This window comes from Penicillium rubens, assembly GCF_028828025.1.
Source record: "Penicillium rubens strain IBT 27055 chromosome Unknown utg000003l_segment0_segment0, whole genome shotgun sequence".
NCBI classification, from domain to species: Eukaryota; Fungi; Ascomycota; class Eurotiomycetes; order Eurotiales; family Aspergillaceae; genus Penicillium; species Penicillium rubens.
The window spans coordinates 2,808,953-2,826,679 of NW_026890601.1; the positions used below are offsets into that span (position 1 = coordinate 2,808,953).

At 49.6% G+C, this 17,727-nt stretch overlaps 7 protein-coding genes across 7 annotated transcripts; 4 read left to right on the forward strand and 3 right to left on the reverse strand.

Annotated features, from left to right (window-relative positions):
- Positions 1-1,609: 1,609 nt before the first annotated feature.
- Positions 1,610-4,027, reverse strand: N7525_007281 (Zn(II)2Cys6 transcription factor; the record flags this gene model as incomplete). The annotated part of the gene is made up of 1 exon (XM_002567812.1): positions 1,610-4,027. One exon carries the CDS (start codon positions 4,025-4,027, stop codon positions 1,610-1,612), a length of 2,418 nt encoding a protein of 805 aa, XP_002567858.1.
- Positions 4,028-4,927: 900 nt separating this feature from the next.
- Positions 4,928-6,418, forward strand: N7525_007282 (alpha-mannosyltransferase; the record flags this gene model as incomplete). Its single annotated transcript, XM_002567813.1, has 1 exon — positions 4,928-6,418. The coding sequence occupies one exon, from the start codon at positions 4,928-4,930 to the stop codon at positions 6,416-6,418; it is 1,491 nt and encodes a 496-aa protein (XP_002567859.1).
- A 3,239-nt stretch (positions 6,419-9,657) lies between these two features.
- Positions 9,658-10,151, reverse strand: N7525_007283 (uncharacterized protein; the record flags this gene model as incomplete). The annotated part of the gene is made up of 2 exons (XM_002567815.2): positions 9,658-9,759; positions 9,834-10,151. 2 exons carry the CDS (start codon positions 10,149-10,151, stop codon positions 9,658-9,660), a joined length of 420 nt encoding a protein of 139 aa, XP_002567861.2.
- An 880-nt stretch (positions 10,152-11,031) lies between these two features.
- On the forward strand, positions 11,032-11,760 carry N7525_007284 (uncharacterized protein; the record flags this gene model as incomplete). Its single annotated transcript, XM_002567816.2, has 1 exon — positions 11,032-11,760. One exon carries the CDS (start codon positions 11,032-11,034, stop codon positions 11,758-11,760), a length of 729 nt encoding a protein of 242 aa, XP_002567862.2.
- A 445-nt stretch (positions 11,761-12,205) lies between these two features.
- N7525_007285 (protein-transporting protein BCP1) lies at positions 12,206-13,173 on the forward strand (the record flags this gene model as incomplete). The annotated part of the gene is made up of 3 exons (XM_002567817.1): positions 12,206-12,277; positions 12,342-12,575; positions 12,628-13,173. 3 exons carry the CDS (start codon positions 12,206-12,208, stop codon positions 13,171-13,173), a joined length of 852 nt encoding a protein of 283 aa, XP_002567863.1.
- A 192-nt stretch (positions 13,174-13,365) lies between these two features.
- On the reverse strand, positions 13,366-14,392 carry N7525_007286 (chorismate mutase ARO7; the record flags this gene model as incomplete). The annotated part of the gene is made up of 3 exons (XM_002567818.1): positions 13,366-13,443; positions 13,519-14,170; positions 14,322-14,392. 3 exons carry the CDS (start codon positions 14,390-14,392, stop codon positions 13,366-13,368), a joined length of 801 nt encoding a protein of 266 aa, XP_002567864.1.
- A 544-nt stretch (positions 14,393-14,936) lies between these two features.
- mdv1 (uncharacterized protein) lies at positions 14,937-17,147 on the forward strand (the record flags this gene model as incomplete). Its single annotated transcript, XM_061213969.1, has 4 exons — positions 14,937-15,020; positions 15,098-15,692; positions 15,753-16,816; positions 16,872-17,147. The coding sequence occupies 4 exons, from the start codon at positions 14,937-14,939 to the stop codon at positions 17,145-17,147; spliced, it is 2,019 nt and encodes a 672-aa protein (XP_061068400.1).
- Between the last annotated feature and the right edge of the window lie 580 nt (positions 17,148-17,727).

Consider the following 17,727-nt stretch of genomic DNA (forward strand, 5'->3'; position numbering starts at 1 on the left):
CCTTCGCCACCCCAACCAAGCTGAATTCAGCCAGGGACAGAACAAAAGAAAGCAAATAAGTTGATATATAAAATTTAATTTGCTGAGTGGGTAATGCCAACTCGCCTAAAAGCCATGGAATTTCTGGAAGGTTTATAGCCCAAAAACCCACAAGCCCGCTAACAAGGCTGCAGGGGGGCCGGGCTGGAAGCCGGGACGCATCTTCCCTCGGCTGTAGGAACATAACCTTCAACTGGCGCACGGGGACGCAATCTCTTATTGCACACCGTCTCCCCAGAAATAATTGGTTTTAATTGTATGTGCTTCTCGTGCGACTCGGTAAGCTTAGTATAGCCGACAACTAGTGTATCATGCATATTCATATGCTCGAAGCGCGGTCTAACGGCTGAATATCCTTAGACAAATCAGGTTTTGGATATAGGGGTTGGATGCCTAGATGCCGGGTGGGTACTCGATACTCCGTGATTACAGAACCCTGGTCGACTGCGGATTTCAATGTGGATAATTGGTAAATTTGCTTTTTGATATCAAGCCCGCCAAGTCTGGAAGTACAGGGAGTGGTACTCCGTAATAATAACAGCCTTCACCTACACTTGCAAGCACCTATCTCACCCCCTAGCCATCTAATTAAACATGGACTGATGTACGCATGCACGCTCTGGACAAGATCCATAAAACTATATCACATGGATAATATGGTTCGTAACTGAATCCTATCTATCTGCCACCCCTTGCACGAGCGGGTGTCGGCTTTGCCGTGGGAGAATCAAAACAAAACCTTGGGCCCGTTTTAGTGTTTGTTATTGGTATTCTAGGCCCAGCTGGAATACTACCGGTCGGGGAGGTCCTCGAGGGTTATTAGTACGTGTATTATTGACCTTGGGCTCGGTATTGGGCTTCTGAGGTTTTCATTGTGCGTGCTGATCATATAGGGTTTGCATGGCTGCCCTTGCCCTGTGCCCTATAACATACTCCGTAAGCGCCTATAGGTCTAGGTTCAGAATAGGTGTTGGTTGGTACTTTTGTCGCTACGCCTGGGATGTGTGATAGTTAGGCGAAGGGGGCTTTGGTTAGGTTGCATACCAACTACGGATGACTCGGGTTGGTCCTCTCGTTATCTCCGAGTGGCTTGGGCCAGCCCCTATTTGGCTGCGCCTTTGGGCCTTGGTCATGTAGGACGAGGTTATGTCCCCTTAACGTACTGCTAAGTTGTTCAGCGGAGCAGCTGATTGGGAATTGCTTGTAGCGGGCGGACGGTGAACCCGCTAGCCACGGGTCTATTCCATGGATAGATTATAACATGATCTAGTTCTATTTAAAAGGTCATCCTGATTTTGCAGGTACATATGTACAGACATGCATGAAATGCTATTTAAGCCCCTAGCAAACCAGAAAAGGAAGAGTATGTATAATGTAGATAGTATTGGGCTGGAGGCAATATTTCTGCACATAGAATGAATCATATCATGTTTGTCAAAAACACAACACGCGAGTCGCTGATCCCTGAACAAAGAAAAATCCAATGAGTCCGTCCCACCAGAATGCTGTAAAGCTGGAAACCGCAAGCATATAGCTCGGGCAATTAAAAAAAAGATATAAGGTAACCCGTCTATGCAACCATGTACTCGCCGTCACCCCGCTTGGCCTGCATAACACGGGACCAACGGAAGGCCTGCGAAGAAGCTGGTGCCCTGCCACCAGCCAGCGGAGGCGGGGGACCGAACCCGCTGGGATAAATTGGGAATGAAGATTCATCCGAATGCTCCGCCCAGATCTGTTCTAGAAGTTGTAGACAGGAAATGTTGTTGATAAAGCCAGAGTCCTTGGAGATATCCTTGCAGCGATCGCGGATGATCGAACGGTGATCGTCCTGGACACACTCCGAGCCGACAATGAACAGTGGCCAGAGAAGATATACGTCTGATTGCACGGTGATGATGCAGTGCATGGCAAGCTGGACAAGATGTTGAATACGGCCATGAGACGATGGAAGGGTCGGCTCGGCTAGACGTTCGCAGTAGAGAAGGGCTGCATGGCGGAAGCACTCCGAGATCTGGTAGACGTCCTGGAGATTCCCGGGTGCCACTTGATATGCTGATGAGGAAGTCTGTGGCGTCACATAGGTAGTAGCGTTCCAGGTCATTGTAGATGCAGACAAGGGCGGAGAAGGAAAAGCGGCCTGAGAGGCCTGAGCAGGTGGGTCGAATCGCCAGGATTCGAGTCGCTGCCTGAGCGAATACCACTCTGTCCAGAATTCTGGAGAGGAAGGACGACGGGATGAGTCGCTACTTTGCGGCGGTGTGGGAAGAGAAAATCCGTATTCGGGTACGGAGCCCATTCCTGGATTGGGCACAACTGTTTCCCATCCCGGGAACAACATATTAGGAGGGAGGGATGCAGTGGAGACACTAGCATCCTTTGGGCGCGATAGGCTGGGCTCCTGTTCCTGGCTGAGGAGATTCAAACGGCCCAGCTGAGAAATCAGCTTGAAGAGACGACCATCACAGCCGGCCAGGTTCTCCAGACCCCATTCTCCATCGGTTTTGGAGCTGATCTCCAAACATGTTCCGCGTAGTTGGACGTCACGGTCGTTTGTGGTAGCTGTTAATGTATCAAACCACGAGAACATGCGGATGAACCATTTGAGGCTATCCGGTATGACACGGGAATGGCGCATTCGGATCGCAAGTAGTCTTGTTACTCCAGCGAATTGTGCGCGGAATCCGGCAACGCCAGTATCACAGCCATGGAACAGACAGAGCATTAACAATGTTGCCAGTACAGAGTCCGACAATCGGCGACGAGGGTCAGCCAAATCAGCATTTAAAGCCTTGACGGCCATCCCTCGATGGTGATTTTCTTCTCTCATATACCCTTCGACCATTGAGATGCCATATCGATCTTGGAAATCTTCATCAGTGAGGGCGCGATGAGCCATTGATGACATCCGTGCTGGCAGAGTTCGTTCCGTGGAGAGGTGGTTGTGCTCTCGCCTCTGGCGCAAGTTGCTCGTAGCCAACGTTGCAATCGCCTCCTGTAGAGCCTCACTCTCCATCGCCAAGCGTATAACTTGAGTCCGGAACGGATTTGTCGGAGTATCGAAGGCGACAATCATGGGGGTAATGACTTCGGCGTAGTAACTGATGAGATAACGAAGACGCGGGGTCCGTCCCACGGATCGTGCCAAGAGGAGCTGAGAGAGTGAGGGAGAATGCGCGGCGTTCCAGAGCATATTATAATTAGGATCGTATTTGACCTCCTCCTCATCCGTGTCTTGTGACGCTGGGGGAGTAGCAGCCTGGGACGAGGATGGAACTGCCGTCGGCCAAACCAGAGACCCAGAATTAGCCGTCGGGCTTTGAATGGGAGCATATAGCAATGGTGGCTCCGGAGTCATATCTTGGCTTGTATTGTTTGGAATCATCGGCCGACTGGGCAAAGGAAGCCCTGAAATCGCAGGGGGAGCAGCAAGCGTGCTCGACCACGTTTGTGGATCTGGCATGTCCATTGTCCAAGCCATGTCCGAACACATGTCAAAGGCAGCAGGCATAATAGGTGGGCTACCTTCCTGTTTCACACTCGGCGTCCTTGTACCAAACGATGCCATTTCAGGGCCGGTTGACGGAGGCATCGGGGCCGAAGAATCACCAGGAACCCGCGAAGATGGACCGCTGCTGCTTGAGGCCTCCGGTTGCGATTTCACAGCATTCCCCGATAATTGTTCCTCCGATTGCATCACCGGAAGCTTCTGTCCCCGGAGTTTCCCTCGACTTGCGACTCCAACACCCCATGTCAACGTCGTCTTGTATCCGGAACATTCGCGGCCGAGGTCGAGGCACTGGGAACAATAAGGTCGGCGCCGGTCACACCGTGCTCCTCGCTTGGAGCAGGCAAAGCAGTCGTCGGGGGCTCCGCTGACCACAGTTCTCTTGCGGCGTTTCCGGATCGGAGCGTTCGGATCGGTCTTGCGGGATTTTCCCTTAGGCGCGGGGTCTCGCGAGGGACGATCCGCATTATCGGAGGCCATCATTGACGGGCGTGGGCAATGCCCGCACGGAGTCCATCCGTTTAGACCTTGAGAGACCTGAGCGATTGGAATATTAGGCGTTCACGGGGCGTAGGCTACTTCCAAGGCTCGGGGGTTGAAGATTTGTAATTGGGGCGGAAATATCGAATGCCACGAGATCGGCGAAATCGGACAGGGATTTGAGGGGGAAGTCGGATTTAAATAAATACGATAAACTCTCTGAGTCCTGCAGAGTGGGAAAAGATGGAATAATATGACGGAGAAAGATTGGGGGGTGGATATGCGATCTTCCCCGGTGGAGGCTGATCCGCGTTTTAGTCGTCTAGGGAGAACTGTCCAAGTGGACTGGGGCGCCTTTTCGAAAAGGCAAATGGTTCCACGATGATCATGAAATTCATTGATATCATTGGAATATAATCCCTCAGTGTCTCACATGGGTTCTTCGATTTCGTTCCATAATCTGGCCTTGATGTTGGCCTTATAACGTACGCTAGTTAGCAGGGGGGCTTTCATAGTATGAAATTGGTGGATTCCAGTGATCTCGTGTCTCATGTCCGAGATTGAAACTAATGGATCCAACCTGAATTATATTAATTATATCGATATAACAATAATAACAATATATATAGACAAAATTGCTGGTTCGCGTACTCCGTACTGATGTAAAAAAGTATTTGCCCACGCGGCAAAGACTTGCCAAGCCCAGATCTCTTTCCGCCCTGGAACAATACCTACGCCACAACACATCAACCGGTCATCGCGCTTTGTCCATCGAGCAATATCAATATATGTGAGCCTTTTTACTTCCTTGACTTGGTCAATAAAGATCGATCGGCGTGGCCGTGCGCCATTCCCTGAACCCCTGGACCAAAGCGCAGTTACCCGATCTATCTAGCAATAATGAGTGCTTTGCGACCTGGGAGAGTGAAGGCGCTCGTACTGGCGACGCTCGCTTTGATTCTAGTATGCACCGTCCACTTTTACCGATCTCCGATCACCGCGTCCTCCACTGTCCCCTTAGTCCCAAACACAGCATTCGAGGTACCCCTCACCGAACGCCAGAAAGACTTCTGGAAAGTCCTTCGACCCATAATTGAACGCCACAAACCGAGTTGTCCTTCCCCGGAAAAGCGAGGCGATGCTGAAGCTCAGCACTTTGATCCCACAAAAGACCTGCCCCGACCCGATCTGACGAGCCTGAGCGAGGAAGATGTGCACAAAATGGAAGAAGCCCATGCGGCTTTCATCGAGGATGTCAAGAACTCGGGCAAGGAGTTGAAGCCGATTCATACCCCAGGCAAGCGAGGACTGGTATCAACAGCTGGTTCAACATACCTCCCCGTTTTTGTCTCATCACTACGCATGCTCCGCCGCGCGGGGTCAAAGTTACCGGTTGAACTCTACATGAAGGATGCCACCGAGCACGAGAAACATCTTTGCAACGAGGTGCTTCCCAAACTCGATGCGCGGTGCTTGGTGCTGGCGGACGTTGTGGGTAAAGATATCATTGAACACTATCAGCTCAAGATCTTCGCTGTTCTTTTCTCGTCATTCGAAGACATTGTCTGGATGGATGCGGACTGCTTCCCTCTCGGCAAACCCGAGGAACTGCTAGACTCAGAGCCGTTTAAAACCAATGGTCTTGTTACATGGCCAGACTTCTGGGCTTCCTCCGCATCACCGTTATACTACAGGATTTCACGCCAACAGGCACCATCCATGGCTGCCAGACAATCGTCAGAAACCGGAGCATTCTTGGTCTCTAAGAAGACCCACTCCCTAGCTCTGTTGCTGGCGGCGTATTATAACTTTTACGGCCCCTCGCATTATTTCCGCTTGTTAAGTCAAGGTGGACCTGGCGAGGGAGACAAGGAAACCTTCATTCAAGCTGCCTCGGCTGTAGGCGCGCCTTTTTACACTGTCAGCGAGAGGGTGCAAGCCATCGGACACGCGAATGCGGATGGGCTGTCTGGATCAGCTATGGCACAATCAGATCCACGCGAGGACTTTGCCTTGATCCAACAGGATAAGTGGCGTGTAAAAGACGAGTCCGTTGCCCCCGCACCGCACATTTTCTTCATCCACGCAAACTATCCCAAGTTCAACCCAGGTGATAGGATCTTCGGCTTGGGGTGGGAAACAACACCTACCTTGAAGGAAGACGGCTCAGATGGACGGGCCTGGACGGCACCCCCACAGACCATCCAGCGATTTGGATACGATGTTGAAAAAGCTTACTGGGGGGAAATCAAATGGGTGAGCTGCCAGCTCGAAACGGCGTTCAAGACGTGGGAGAACAAAGTAGACCTGTGCAAGAGAGTCGAGGAATACTGGAGCCATGTCTTTGCTGAGCCGCATGACGATGATCCCAAGTTTACCCTGGATGGCTGATCCTAGGTCTCACCGGCACAGTTTGTGCCTTGGGCCCCTCCTCGGCTTGCCCAGCCTCCCTACACTCCACCCCACCCCCCGAACAGGATTCCGGTGTTTGGCTTAAGTCCGGATATATGCCTCCCATTGCCTCGGTATCTGTGACGATGGGCACTGCCTTCCTTGGCAGTGAGTGTCTTCACCCACCCAAGCCATTTTCTTCTGGCTAAATAAGCCGGTCACCCTTTGGAACGGTTGCAGGTATCTGATGCCTGTTACTCTGGCTCTGTTTAGGCTGCCGATACTTCATTTTGTACTATATTTCGGCTCTTGAAATGTCGGGTCTTGTACATATCGCATAATTGCGTTTAGAAAGCGATCTCATGACATGTTCTATTTATTCCCGCATTTTACAATGACATGCCCTGGATTTGAACCGCATTTGCCCCTTCATGTAGACTGCTACTATACGGGTTCCCGCTTGTGCGTGGGTAAGTGTGATATGATGCCACTGTGTCTTTGGCAAGTGGAAGTGACATGAAAAATCACACCTACTGAGAGTATTCTGAGTAATAGCGTTGACTTATGCCAATATTGAAGGTATCAGAAATAGCGACAGGTCATGACTGCGAGCACCTAAGCCTTGGAAGCTACCTAGGTACATCAAATAAAATGTCAGCTGGATGATTGTCGTTCAATCCTAAGATAATAACCGCCCCGTAGAAATCTCTGGCGAAATTGCGGTCGACATGAGTATCTCCAGTATGACCTTTGCACCTCTATGCCTCCAGCCAGAGCTCCTTCGGCGGTTCCGCGTTCATGCTCTCTTTCATTTTGTCACTGATAACATCTACACCAAACTCGTGACCAGTCTGTACATTCACTTGCCAAACTAACCATTTGGAAACTTGACCTTGCAAGTTGGCGAAATAGGGCGAGTCCTTGACTCCCTTTTTCTGGAAGAAGCCCTGACGGTCAATTCGAACCCCGCCATTCAAGAGTGCCTTCTCCTAGTTCGCCTTCATTTTGCAGCCTCGATCCTTCAAAGTCTGGATATCACGCGCACCGATGGACGCCACTGTGGCTACAGGCTTCTTAGGGGTATAGACAATCTTCTTATCTTCCCATTGCTCGACGATCAAGGAATCAATCCTTGTTAAACTCCCCGAAAACCAAGCTGCCTGCGGAGCAAAGCAAATCGCTAAAGAGACTGCTAAGCTTCACTAAACTTCCGTTCAAAAGGAAGACCAGATTGGTCTTCTGATGAAATCTGTGTACGACCTAGAACAGACTTCTCGACAGTGGTATATGCTTCTCCACGACTCGTTGATAGCTACGGGTTTCCAGTAAATCCATCCAGATCACTCAGTATTTGTCAAAATAAATAATCGGCCGCTTATACGGCCGTAGTCTTTTTAGTGGTCTTTTTAGTGGTCTTTTTAGTGGTCTCTTTGGGTATTTTAGCTATACCCGTTTTGGTGGCGGCCATATCGGTGTCCCGTCATATATATGTAGTACTTCGAATCCGCTAGAAGAGGCTTCATCCCTGTTTACTCAAGATTCATTCTTAATCGTCGTCTCCAATATGTTCAGAAGGAATAAGGGACTTAAGCCTGCTCAAGGCTACGAAATAGAACCACCAGACAAAAATAGGTCTCTCAAGTACGGCAACGGCCTCGAAATCAATATCGACATCCTTATGAAAGTCATTGTAACCGACTATCTCCTTCGAGAAATTCTTCAGGCGGAGGAATATATTACGAGGAAATTTCGTATCTCGGAAAAAAAGACGTTCGAGGAAGAGAAAGTATACGAAACCGAGCTTCAAACCCTTCGAAGAACGTATATGACGATTAAGCACACCGAGTCAATGATTCCGTTAGGTCCTTTAAGGAAGTACTATGATTCCTTAAGACAAGACCCGGCTTGGTATCTTCGCAGGGAGCTAGTCCAAGACTGTATTACGAGAGGGGGTTGTTGTAGTCGAGGCTGTGGCTGCTGCAAAAATCGTCTATCGACTACCGAATATAGCAAGGGAATAGGACACTGCACAGCAGCGTGTTATTGTTGTTCGGCTGTGCGAGGTTCGGACTATCATCCAGATATAACGCTGTCGATATTGAGTTTCTTAAGACCGAGACTCGAGAAGAACCCAGCCTATTTCATTGAGATGGTAGAGGCTTATTTCCCGAAACCTGAAGACAAAACGATTCGGTGGAAGTGGTGGAGATGAGTATGTATGTATGTTTGATTTGGTAGCTCTAGTTTCAGTTTTGGGGGGTTGCTGTTGAGGACCCCCGTCGCTTGATTGCAGCAACGAGTTAGTAAATCGCTCTACTGGGTGCACGAACTATCGAACTACGAGGGGTATAGGAATGCTGATCTGATAACTGTATAGCTAGTGGGCAACAGGATAGGCATTTTAAGGGTCAGAGTCCTGTTATAACGAACGCTTTATGTCAATGAATTCGTTCTGTTATGAATAATTATGGTAGAGTCCTCACCTGACCCTGGGCGATTTTAAAGGCTACCCAGAAGTTGGTCAGCTCTTTATAAAGAGTATGATAGTGGATGACCGAGTGTCCCTCGTAATATTTACGCCATAACTATAAGGCATTAGTCTATATTCACGTATTCTTGTCACCTCTAGTTATGCTGAAAATCCCAGTTAATTCCTATTAACACTGGCCTTTTCCATGCTGCAACTCTAACCCTAATTCGGGGGTTTACAATACAGATCTCAGGCATGTAGGATTTGCATTTAGGCTCCTGCCTAGACTCCTTGGCTGAGGCCTAGATCCCTTGGCTATCTGCAGTGAGATCATACTATTGCTGTCCTTAATATATAGGTTGTTACCACACTACATTGGCGTTTCGGTATACCCGCCTTCAGTTAGTTTTTGCTTATTTATACGTTGTCTTTCTCACCGAGTCCTATCGATTCTTTCTGATCTGTTATAACAGGGTATACGAAAAAGGAGCATAGATAGAAGAGGTGATGGGAAAATCAGGCGCGGATAGGTACGTAGGTACTGTATCCAAGCTACGCATTTTCAACCATCTGTTTTATCTTCAATGTAGGTATCCATGGATTCATTCAGAGGCCTCGTTACTCATTCCGAGTACGTTAGACCATATATCATTATTATCGTACATCATGTTGTACCACCAACCCCTCCATCCCTGGCTGACGAATATTCGATTCCGATCAGAAGACATGAGGGGGTATTTTGTAACGTCAGAAAACAGCATTAACAAACCTAGTGCTTGATACCCTTTTCCTGCAGACGCTGCTCATCATCAGCCTTGAGTTCGGCATCGATCCTAGCACCCTTGGATGGAGCATTGCCATGCTGCTCAGCCTGTATCGAAACAATCGTTAGCAGATGTGACTTGGTCAAGGCTTTCATATAAGGCGAGGCTGTATGCAACTTACAGGCTTGGTAGGATTCTGCTTGCTCATCTCCGCCTCGGCGTCATACTCGTTGTTGTGGTGGTGTGAGGGATCGGGCTTGTTCTCCTGGGAGGCAAGCTTGTTGGCAATGGAGCGGCCGTCCTTGGAATCAAGGTTCTTGTGGCTGGTGGGCATGCCCTCCGCGTACCGGGCGCGCTCTTTGAGTTCTGACACGGGGACGTTGCGCTGATCGCCTGACTCGTACATGCTGCGGTTTCCGACGCTGGATTGACCTGAGCCTGACATGGCCATGTTCTGGCGGGTGCCCCTGCCGGGTTGACCTGCGCCTGATACGGACATTTTGTGTAGATGTAGAGTGAAATGGGGGTTGGGAGGCTTAGAGTGGTATGGAAGAGAAGTTTGTTTGAATGGAAGAGGTTGATTGATTGATTTATACCATTGGAAGAGCTCAGTCTTATACTTCGTATGGTGGTTGTGATGTCATCCTGGAGTCACTGAGATCATAGTGGGGCGTAGCCCAGTTTGAGGGTAATGACAAAAGATCATTGTTCATTACTTTCATCGTATACCTAGGTATGCTCTGGGTCCTTCTTTGGGGTTCTGATTTGACTTGCTGACTTGCTATCAAGGCAGAGCTCGATGACACTGTTGATGCTTTAGAGTTCCTGTTAGTGCCCCACTTATATACTTGTTCACGTAGAACGCGATGTGCTTGTAGTTTGCTATAGTACTATGTACATATGTTGTAAAGGGGTTATCTTGGTTATTAATTAAAATGAGCTAGTGTAGATATCTTTCTACTTATTACCTTCATCTTGAGTTGTGTTTGTGGATGTGTGTGTGATCTATCTGTCCAACAAATCGGCCTATATATGTCTGTGATGTAGGGATAGTCGCTACTATAAGGTAGTACATAAAAGTTATTTCATTATACTCCCCCTAAAATCGAGGATTCTACTTCTCTAGAAAGAAAAATTCGATGTTTCATACTACAACATAGAATATCATACAACGTCGAAAATGCTTCGAACATGCAGCGACCCACTTCAGCCGCCGCGGCGCACTGCGATTGCTGGAGAGACCACACCTTTACGTTGTATTGGACACTGTAATTGTACAAATATACACCATGTTTTCTCGATTACCAATACGAGCCAACAACCTGCACCTGAAGCCCAAAATCGTTTCAATTCTTCTACCATATCAGCCGTCAAGAAAAATGAGTTCTTCCACAACAGCGGAAATTCAGCCCCGCTACCGCCAACTCTTCACCGAGCTAGAGAACCGCTTCAAAACCACGAGTCTGGGCAACGATAAATGGTATATCCTAGCCATTTCCACACTAGCCGCCAGCCCAGACCCGGAGCGAGCAGACCAGCTCTACCTCCACCTCACCCAGCAAGCAGACTATGCAACCTCAACAGCCCGGCAAGCCCTGATCCGCCGGCTGCGCGAGGCACTCGTCAAATCCGTGCCTATAGTCGGAGTATGCAAGCCCATTGAGGCAATTCTGGCCATTAGCGAGGTCGAACGCGACGAGGACAAGGATTTCACCTTCACCCGCGAGGGTTGGCAATGCGACAAGGCCAACCACGAGCGGGGCACTGGGTGGTTGCAGAAGCTGTACGCGCGTAACACGACCGGCACCCTGGATTTATTCAGTGCGCATAAGGACTTTTCTTGGATTTCCAAGGAGATTACGTATGGGTTGTTTTTGTCGGATCGGCAGGTCTTGGATGATCTCGACACCCAGCTTGTTGTGCTTCCTGGTATCATGAGTCAGAATCTGCCCAAGGAGACCCATTGGCATATTCGTGGTACGAGGCGCATTGGTGTTCCTCGGGAGGAGGTTCAGGTTATTTGGGATTGTGTGCAGCTTGTCGCTCAGTTCTTTGATGTTAAGCTTCATAAAGTGCCGACTGTTGAAGCTGTTGAGTATGATGTTTAGACTTGGAGACTTGGCTCTAAAAGCAGTGGTTCTCAGGGTGTGATATTTTAGGATTACATAGTGTATGAATCTATATCACTATGAAGCTTTCAGAGGCTTTAATATTTCAAGTCTTTTGTGTTGTTGTTTACTTGGTCCGTACATACCTGTTGCAAATATATCGACCATTACCTAGGTACACTCTTGGACAGCTTACCAATGACACCCTATATATTAAAATGAGTCCTCCGGATCTTCCTAAGACACCAAATCAATGTATACGGTTTATTATAGAGCACCAAAATCAATCGATGAGGATCTGATCCGGACAGCCAACAATGACCTACGTCGGCGATAACAACCGATAAGGGAAAAAGTTCGAAAGCGGCCGAGCGTGGGGCCAAGATCAACTTTTGAACTTCAATTCTACCCAATTCAAGACAAAACATACCTCAATTAGCACAATATGGTTAAGCGGAAAGATCTCGGTGATGTCACCATGGGCGGCACCCAGCCAGAGAACTCCGACTCGGACGAGGTTAGACTTGCATCCTGGACTGGACTGTGTGCCGTCGGATTGCTAACAATAATGACGACCACAGGAAATGGACCTAGTCAATGTCGACTTTGAATGGTTCGACCCTCAACCTATCGATTTCCACGGTCTGAAGAACCTTCTGCGCCAGCTATTCGACAACGATGCCCAGATCTTCGACATGTCGGCGCTGGCTGATCTGATTCTCTCTCAGCCAACGCTGGGATCGACAGTGAAGGTTGATGGACATGAGTCGGATCCTTATGCGTTCTTGACAGTTCTCAATCTGCAGGAGCACAAGGTTTGTCAATTACGATCTTCGTCTCTTCATTGTACTAACAATATGCCCCTAGGACAAACCCGTCGTACAGGACCTCATCAACTACCTCAAGACCAAAGCCGCCTCCAACCCGTCCCTCTCCGCTGCTTCCGAGCTCCTTTCCCAAACCCCAATCCCTCCCATAGGCCTTATCCTGACCGAGCGGCTCATCAACATGCCCTCCGAGATTGTCCCGCCCATGTACAACATGCTCCAGGAAGAGATTGCCTGGGCTATTGAGGACAAGGAGCCCTACACTTTCTCGCACTATTTGGTCCTTTCCAAGAACTACGAGGAAGTCGAGTCGAAGCTCGACCAGGAAGAGTCGCGGCCTCAGAAGAAAAAGAAGAAGGGTGGTGAGCAGGCCGAGCGCTTCTTCTTCCACCCCGAAGACGAGGTTGTGGAGCGCCATGCGCTCTGTGCTGGCCCTATTGAATACACCCATAAGTCCGACGAAGGGCACTCAGACTCGAAACGTGCGTTCCAGGAGCTGGGTATCCGGACGAAAGGTAGCTTGATTTTGATTGAGGCGGCTCAGTTCGAGCCTATGGTTAAGGCTCTTACGCAATATATGTCGTAGTTAATATTACGACTTTGTAGTCCGGTGCAATTTCATGTCCAGTTACGACAAAATTTATTCGGTTCTAGTTTCTTCTGTATATCTGGGGACAGACTGACGCCGGCCATATAATTCACATAATTCATATAATGCTGAGTTTCGATGTTTCGATAAATTGATCATATCATAACCTTACCTATGTCAAAGTGTTCCTTATGCCCATTGCGTGCCCTTGAGTCTCTGCATGAGATACTCGACCTCGACAATCTTGGTCAACGGGATGACACATTCCTATCAAAGTAGCACAAGAGTCAGCAATTATGCACCCAAAAGCAAAAGCCCACATTTTCTTTTTTTTTTTCGCACCTTGTACATAGCAACGACGGCATCAGTGTTAATCTTGGGACCGTTCTCATCAGGGAAAGCAGGATCAGTGCCATAAGTCTTCGCCTTGAGACCCAAACGCTCAAGAACCTTCAGCTCAACCGCAGAATTGGTAATAGCAGCATCGATGCCGGCCCGATCCTCGGCCTTAATCAGACGAACAAAAGTCTCAGGATCCTTCTGGAACTTCGACTCAGCAACGAATTTTCCAAAATGAATGCGACGCGACAGCGCCTGCAAACAAGCAACATCGCAGGTCGCCGCGGAACCGTAGTTCTCCTGTGTCTCGCCACGATCCTCCCGTCCAAACCCGGGACATACCGCCGGCAGGACCTCGTTGATGTACCGTTCCTTGATCACGTCGTTGACGCAGACATCGTTCTCGTGCAGAATGCGCGGGTATTCCAGCGGCTGCAGGATCGGCTCTTCGAGCACGTCCGGGAAGAAGGGGTACTCGTCGGGGGATTGGTAACGGCGTACTCGGGACTGTATGCGCTCTTGTTCGCGGAGCAGGTAGTCCAACAGACTGAGCTCGCTGTTGGGGATCTTAACGCCGCCGGGGACGTAGACAGTCTTGTTCAGTGGGAATTGAACCCGTTCGATCAGGTGGAAGGTAATCGTGTCTTCCAGTCGACTGAGGGCCTGGAATATCAGCTAGCAGCTCTCATTGTGTGGGGTTTGGGGGTTCAATAGAAGTGTAGTGTTTCGGGGTATAATAAGGCTATGGCGGGGGCGGGGGGAGATATTTCGGGAGTTTTTCAGCTGGAGGAAAGATTAGAGCTCACATTAACTGGAAACGAATGTTAGCAAGGTCCAAAGCCTTGGTGGCATCGGAGAGGTCAATGGCGCTATCCATGGCTTGATTTGTGGTGAAGTGTAGATGGAGAGAAACTGCGGGACTGCGAAGTTGTTTTCGGATACTTCAAATCCACTCCGCTTGTCTCCCCCATTTATACGTCGCAGAAGAGGGGGAAAAAAGGAATGTGCTCTCTTAGAAAGCTCTACCTCACTCCTCATATGAAGAGCCCACCAATTACAGATAGAAAGACCGGTGAACAAGTACTATAAGCGTTACGAAGATCTTCGCATTTGGTACTTTGGGGCCATATGCGACCGAGGCACTTGCAGGGATACCACAAATCGATCTAAAACCCACACATGAATACATATGTATCCTTGGACTTTGATCAGATATTAATTCAAGTCAAATTCGGACAAGTCGAAAGCGAAAGTATCTACATAGGCTGGTTTCAGCCCGTAAAAGTACCATACGGCAGTACCCGGGGAACGCGGTAAACTCGCGTGGACACCAAGTCTCCTACTTCAACCTACCACAAGCTCTCAACTTTCCTCTCCTCGTATCGCATGGGTTTTGGTTGAGCCCAGACATTCTCCGTCTCATGGAGAACCAGCGCCGCGACGACTCGCCGTCGGGTCTGTCAGACATCGTCGAGGGCGATGGCCTTCTGGGCACCGGCTTAACGGTAGGCTTTTTTCCACTCTCCGATGACGCCCCCCACCAAACTGCAGGCTGATTGGATTTCATCTGCGGTGATTTCAGACTCGTCATATCGAGGCATTCGGACGAAAAGTCACAACAACTGCAGGACACCTGATGGGACCGGCCGAACCGAATACCACCCACTTGCACAATGCTATGACCGACATCCACCGCGAGCTGCGGCGACCGGCCACGCAGCGCAAGGTGTTCTCTTTAACACAAACAACACCGACCGACCTTGTCCGCTCAAAGCTTTCAACTACCGAGATCCAGTCCCGTGCCCTCTCCTCCCTCCCGGATGATCTTCTCGCCAACATCCCTGAAGACACCAGCTCCTACTCCCTTTTCGAAGGCTTCCAGGCCTCCGTCCCCGAAGATGAACACGAGAAGAAGCGACACCGAAGGCGCACCTCCAAGGGGAAGCTTCTCAAGGATGTCGAGAGAGGTGGAACCTTGACTGCCGGCCCGGCCGGGTTAAAGGACCAGCGGAAATCGCTGAGTCGCAAGTTGGAGTTGATGGGAATCCGGAAGAACATGTGTAGCGCGGAGATCCACGAAATCGATAACAAGGTCGCCAACTTGCACAAAATGCGCAAGATTGTTCTCGATCGATTGGCCGGCTTGGAAATGGACGAAGCGGGTTTGGAGCAAGAACGTGGGTCATCACATCGAGACAGATGGGGTCATGGCGAAATAACTGACAAAGATGGAACAGTGACGGATCTAGATAATAAGTTGGAAGATCTCCCAGAAGAGGAATCACAAGAAACACCAGTTGCGACGCCGCGGTCAGACGGCCAGGATGGTTCTATTGCGTCGTCGGGAGATCCAGCGATGGACGCTTCGTTCATGTCAGAGTCGATCTATGAGAAAATCCCTTCACCCTCACCAAAAAGTCTACGACATCGATCTAATAGTATGGAATTCTCCGGTCTGGTACGCGAATCTCAACTGATAGCAAATTTAGGGAAACGGTCGATGCCAATTCTACATGAGCACTTCGCCCCGGGATCTTTGATCAAGGAAATAGAAGCACATACCGACATGGTCACAGCTATTGACTTCGACTATCCATTTGGAACTATGGTCAGCGCTGCACTAGATGATACTGTGAGAGTTTGGGACATGAATGTCGGCCGATGCTCCGGTTTCTTGGAGGGACATAATGCCTCGGTTCGCTGCCTACAAGTGGAGGATAACATCGTGGCCACGGGGTCCATGGATGCCTCCGTCAAGCTGTGGGACCTGAGCCGTGCTCGGCCCGCGACCCGGGACGGGCGCCTCAACAGGCACGAGCGTGACCAAGAGGAGGGAGGCGCAGAGCACAACTTCCCAGTACCGCCGTCCTTGAACCTCGAAGACTGTAATGTATTCTCGCTAGAGGCACACGTCGACGAGGTTACAGCGCTCCATTTCAAGGGCGACACCCTAATCTCAGGATCTGCAGACAAGACGCTCAGACAATGGGATTTAGTCAAAGGACGCTGTGTCCAAACTTTAGACGTTTTGTGGGCGTCCGCCCAGGCATCGTCTTCCATGATGGGTGACTCTGACTGGAGACCATCGGGTCGCATGCCCGATGCTTCAGCCGACTTCATTGGCGCAGTGCAGTGCTTTGACGCTGCGCTGGCATGCGGTACAGCAGACGGCATGGTCCGTCTGTGGGATTTGCGCAGTGGTCATGTCCACCGGAGTCTTGTAGGACACACGGGGCCGGTCACGTGTCTCCAATTTGACGATGTGCATCTGGTCACGGGCAGTCTCGATCGCAGCATTCGGGTAAGCAGTCCAGTTTTTCTTTCTCGCCTAGGCCTTGTTTCTAATTTGTTCATAGATTTGGGATCTACGTATGGGATCTATTTACGACGCTTATGCCTATGACAAGCCCATCACCGACATGATGTTCGATTCTAAACGAATCGTGGCCGCTGCCGGAGAGAATGTGGTCAAGGTCTACGACAAGGCCGATGGAAACCACTGGGACTGTGGTCCAGGTGTTGGGCTTGACGATGACGAGTCATCCCCTGCGACCGTTGAGCGGGTTCGTCTTAAGGATGGCTACCTTGTGGAGGGACGTAAAGATGGCACTATGGCTGCCTGGACGTGCTAGACCTGTAAGACCACTTGGATCACATCTTGCTTTCACTTCAGCCTTTTTGCGACCGTTGTATAGTATTCAATCTATGTCTTAGTAGCGACCGAATCAGGAGCAGGACCACGTTGGTTGTTCTGTATACAAGAACAAAGTCCTTCAAACAGGGCAAGACTTGAAACAAAAATAGCAAGACCGTAGCAGTCCGAGGCGCAATTGTTGACAAAGAGAGTAACAACAAAGACTATGGAAGTGAGACTGTAGTCTTTAAAGAACAGCGGAAATATAAAGAACATGAAATTCCAGTCTCCAATGCGATACAGAACAGCCCAAAAAAGTCGAGAGTTGAGATTCTTCAGTGATCTTCACGCCTCCACCCTTTTTCCTCATCTACTTTTCCTCACTTCAACCTCCTGAGTCGTCGCACCGGATTCCTGGATACCTAGGCCTAAATTTTTGTTCTTCTTAAAACAAAGCGAGAACAACTCCTCGATCTCTCGGGCACATCACCCTCGGAAGCTGGTCGCTGGTCGCTGCAAGTCACGTTCCCGTCGCGTCTGCGCGTCTCTCTGGGGTCGCGATCTACAGGGCATCTACA